Here is a 5,000-nt window from a genome sequence, read left to right as displayed (position 1 = left end):
CAATCAATTCACACACTGGCGAAAGAGCAGACAACAGAGGTGAAAAAACTGAACTATCCCCAGGAATTTTATTTGCATGATCCCAGGGTCACGCTTTTCAAAAGTAGGTTTCTCCCCCACAGCAAAAACACACACAGCAAGCATTCCTCTTTTTTCTGGCCTAGTACATGACATTATGAGAGTTCTGTCTCATTGCTGGACAGCAGAGAGGATGAAGATATGTATTTAAATACCTCAGAAAGTTTCTTACTTTATCAAACTTAGACAGGCTACTTTTCCTACGAGGGTCTCCTTCCTCAGTGTCTGCCATGGCCAACTGCTGTAGTAACTGTCCCACCTATCAGAGCACAGAGAGAGAGAGAGATGGAGACAGAGAGAAGGGGTAAGAGAGAGCTATCACATTCTTGTTCTTGTAAATTAGTGCTAAGTGCTTTGTTGCATTGTCGTATGACAACATATATTCTTTGGTCTGTGTTTTCCTATTTGCTGTCTACGTAATGTGTACTTTGTATATCCCAGAGAGACAGTCAGTGAACACAAGTTGGAGATAGAGACACAGAGAGAGGAGAGAGAGGGAACGAGAGACAGACGTGGGGAGAGAGATGCTGTGCAGTACTGTCACTATCAAATTTACTGCCAGAGAAACAAAGCAAAGACAGTTTATGATCAAGTACAGGCTCAGTGACCACAGCCAGCCCAGAGAGAAAGCGTGACATAAATAAAAAATGGACTCTTGATAAAGGAGTGGCTATCACTTTTCCTTATCTATTATGTTTCCTGTTTTGTTAATCATTCATTGCTGGGACGTCAATAGCGGTTTTGTATACTTTTATCATATTTCTATTTAAATTGCTCTGGGAAGACTGGCATCTGTGTGGTCAGGCAAATGAAGCTTCTTTGAATTGAGAGAGACGGCAACAGAGGAGGACAGTGACTACTGAGATATGACTGACGCACATGACTATATATACTGATATTTTAAATGTTTCCCACAGCTCAAAAACCGAACGAACACGTCTGTTGCAAACCCCCATGTACCCTCCCTCCCCTGGGAAAATAAGCTCGGGATGACAGCTGTGTGAGAGCGTGTGCGTGTGTGTGTGTGTGCGTGCGTGCGCGCGCGGCCGGGACGGCACCTGCATCAGGTTGAAGCGGGCCACCTCGTTGACGGGCGCGTCGGAGATGATGCCGTACTGCTCGGGGTTGACGACGGCGGGGCAGATGAAGCAGGTGAGCAGCAGGTGGGTGCACATGCTCCGCACCTCTCCCACCTCCAGCCGCTCCACGCGCAACAGCGTGCGGTACATCTGCGACACCACCCAGCGCAGCCCGTGCGGGAAGCAGTACGTGCTCTGCCGCAGTGAGCCCACGAACTTGTTGACCAGGGCCACCAGCTTGGCCTCGTTGGCCTCCACCATGGCCTGCACCCGGCGGCGGTACGCCTCCGAGCCCTTCTCCCCGAACAGCCGCTCCTGCTGGGCCGGGGTGAAGCGCTCCGTCAGCTTGGCCGGGTCCGTCTCCAGGTGGTCCTCGTCCTCCACCAGCAGGTGCATGATGGGCTCGTGCAGTGTGGCGGTCAGGAAGAGCTTGGCGGAGTACAGGCCCTCGGAGAAGAGGCGGAACAGCACGCTGAAGGCACAGGTGCCTCGCCGCAGCAGCCGGCGCGGGTTGTCACTCTCCTTCAGCTCGAACTCGATCAGGTAGCGCAGCACCTGGGTGGGGGGGGGGCGGGGGGGGCAGATGGCACTGTCAGTCAGGCCAAATGTCCGAAGGCAAAGATGGCTGAGCTAACGGGAGCTTTGGACCCTATCCTTCACTGGGACAGAGCATGGCTTATATTCTTTACTGTGGGATGAAGAAAGCAATTAGCAGCATTATTATTTAACATGTTATCTTTCAGCTCTAACTCGATCAGGCAGCGCAGCACACAGGCTGGGGGGGGGCTGGGGGGGGGGGGGGCAGACACACGGCACCGTCACTCAGGCCGAACTGCAGCTGAGAATACAGATCATGCTTCATCTCTACTGTGGGATGAAGGAAGCAACCAGCAGCAGTATTATTTAACATGGGTCACCTCTCAGCTTTAAATAAAGGAACGCAGTCAGCTACTGCAGGACCTGGAAAGTTATCATAGTTATCTTCGTCATCATCCTCATCATCCTCAACACCATCATCACTGTCATCATCACCTTCCTCTTTATCATCATCATCATCATCATCATCATGATCATCACCACCATCATCAAGATCTCCAACATGCTCTCTCAAATTTCATAATTTCTGTTTAGATACCAGCTTGTGTTTTCTGAAAAAGTATCTGAATTTCGCAAGATTTAAAAAAAATGTTAATTGCATGTTAATTTTACTGGAAAAAGTCATAAAGCATCTCAAGCATAGGAAAAGTGTTTATTTGAACACTGCAACCCCCCCCCAGGTCAATAACCCTTGCCAAGCGGATCCCTGCATGTGTGGTATATCCAGCTGAACACAATCCCTGGGCTGCATCTGCTCAGAAAGCCACCCCCAGGTGCCTTTTATCCGAGTTCCAGCTAAAAAATGAATCTGACGAAACAGTAAATTTTAGTAAGGCCGCACTGTCTCATGATGGGATTGACTGTTCCTTTCTGTTTAATGATCTACATCCAAGCCCTGGGCTCACAGTACCCCAAAGGCCCTGTGTGACCTCAGCGCTGACATCACTCTTACATCACAATGACTCATCAGGCAGCCCTGGAGGCGGGGCGATTATCTGCCCTGCTCTGGCTCAGGGTCATCTGGGCTGCGGAGCTCTCCCCCTGACAGGAAGTGAAGCTCGAATCACAGTTACAGCTGATACAGATCCAGCTGCGTGTTAGCTGATGTGTACTGAGAGAAAATAAGGGGAAGACAGAGACAGGAAGAGAGAGAGAGAGACAGAGAGAGAGAGAGAGAGAGAGAGAGAGGGACAGAGAGAGGGAGACAGGGGGGCGAGAGAGAGAGAGGGAAGGATGGAGAGAGAGAGAGAGAGAGAGAGAGGGAGACGGGGGCGAGAGAGAGCGAGAGAGGGAAGGAGGGAGAGAGAGAGAGGGAGGGAGAGAGAGGGAGAGAGAGAGGGAGGGAGAGAGAGACAGAGAGAGAGAGAGAGAGAGACAGAGAGAGGGAGACGGGGGGGCGAGAGAGAGACAGAGGGAGAGAGAGAGGGAGACGGGGGGCGAGAGAGAGAGCGAGAGAGAGGGAAGGAGGGAGAGAGAGAGGGAGGGAGGGAGGGAGGGAGGGAGAGAGAGAGAGAGAGAGAGAGAGAGCGATGCCCTTTGTGAATTTGTGGATGTGCACAGGAAGAGAGCGAATGAGAGACAGCAAGAAAAAATAGATAGAGGAAAAGAGACACAGGGAGAGAAAGTGAGAGCGATCTGCTTTATGCGTTTGTGGGCGTACACATGGAGAGCATGAGAAAATCACAGACAGAGACAGAGTGTGACGTACAGAGACAGAGAGGGCAATGTGCGCTTGCACTCCGCACCGGGGAGGGCAGGGCGCGTGGGCGGGGCGGCTCACCTGCAGCAGGTAGCTCTCGTCCTCGGGCATGATGCAGTTCCCGTACAGGGAGGTGAAGACGCTGTGGATGACTCCCTGCGCATGCTCTGGGTTCAGGCGCTGGCCGGACACCAGGCAGGACGCCACCAGCCGCGGGTTCTCCCTCAGCCGGCTCAGGAACTCGCCGTACACGCTCTCCTGGAAGCCCAGCGTCTTATAGCCATCCACAAACTGCGTGTCCTCCAGGAGCCTGGCGTGCTGGCAGCATTCGGCCGGAGAGGCTTCCGCACTGAGGGAGAGGAGGCGGCCTTCGTCATCACCACTGCTAATAATGCTGATGATAATACTAATATTAGATATGCTGCTATATAGCAGTATAGCGGGCCATCACCATTATTACTGCTGATAATGCTGATAACAATAATGTACATTACATTGCCTGGACCCTGAGAGAGAGGAGGGGCCATCACTACTACATTACATTACATTAGAAGCTGCTCTTATCCAAAGCAACTTCCAGCACAAAACAGAAGTGCCAACACAGAAGTGTATCATTCAAACTGAATGAGCGACAGTGCCAGACTATTACAAACACAACTATTACTAATATTACTAATACTACTATACTAATAATAACAGTGCATTGCACTCATATAGCTGCCTCAGTGTGGGAAAGAGAAGGCCATCATGATTAACAATTAAAAAGATGACACTACATTTTTATCGTGACTTCAGATCTGGAAGGAGGCCACCATGATTTACAGTTAAATAATAAAACAATAATAATAATGGATTGAATTTCTACAGCAGCTTTCATAGATCCTCTCACAGCCCTTCGCAGTGGGTGTGGCTTATCTCACCCTCCACCAATGGGGAGCCTCCTCCATAAAGTCGCCCACCATAGAGCCCTGGCATTGTATAACATGTGGAACATTGACTTTGCGACCGGGCTTTGATGTAGCCTTCCTCTGATTGCTTGCCATTTTCTCTTTTGTACAAATCATGTTTGTGGCAGTGGTGGGTGGCAGTGTAGCATAGTGGTTAAGGAGCAGGACTTGTAACCGAAAGGTTGCCGGTTCAATCCCCGCTGGGACACTGTTGCTGTACCCTTGGGCAAGGTACTTAACCCACAGTTGCCTCAGTAAAATATCCAGCTGTATAAATGGATAACATTGTAAAGAACTGTAACCTATGTAGGTCGCTTTGGATAAAAGCGTCTGCCAAATGAATAAATGTAAATGTAAATGTAAATGTTCCATTTGCTCTGTCTGAAGCCCTTTTCTTTGGCCTGTGTGGATTCCAGCCAGGCATCCTCTGCAGACAAGGCTAGTCTGGTGTTGTTAGCGTTACAGCGTCTCGTTTTCTGAGAGCTCGTCCTTCAGGGACGGCACTGAGTCTCCTGATAGCTGCTGCGGTCTCCTGCTGCCGACTCCATGTGGGCTCTCCTGTGTGAGGATTTTACCTGCTACTGCTGTAAACCACCTGCC

The 5,000-nt window shown here is 50.3% G+C and overlaps 1 protein-coding gene across 1 annotated transcript in view; it reads right to left on the bottom strand.

Moving 5' to 3' along the window:
* Positions 1 to 5,000, bottom strand: part of gapvd1 (GTPase activating protein and VPS9 domains 1) — a 48,873-nt gene that overhangs the window by 30,244 nt on the left and 13,629 nt on the right. The window contains 3 exon segments of the mRNA XM_036526632.1: positions 251 to 337; positions 1,137 to 1,712; positions 3,535 to 3,802. Of these exon segments, the coding sequence (XP_036382525.1) occupies positions 251 to 337; positions 1,137 to 1,712; positions 3,535 to 3,802 (931 nt within the window).

The sequence above is a fragment of the Megalops cyprinoides genome, chromosome 4 (genome assembly GCF_013368585.1).
Source record: "Megalops cyprinoides isolate fMegCyp1 chromosome 4, fMegCyp1.pri, whole genome shotgun sequence".
NCBI classification, from domain to species: Eukaryota; Metazoa; Chordata; class Actinopteri; order Elopiformes; family Megalopidae; genus Megalops; species Megalops cyprinoides.
Note: the sequence above shows the minus strand (reverse complement) of the source record. Positions and strands in the feature narration are given on the sequence as shown.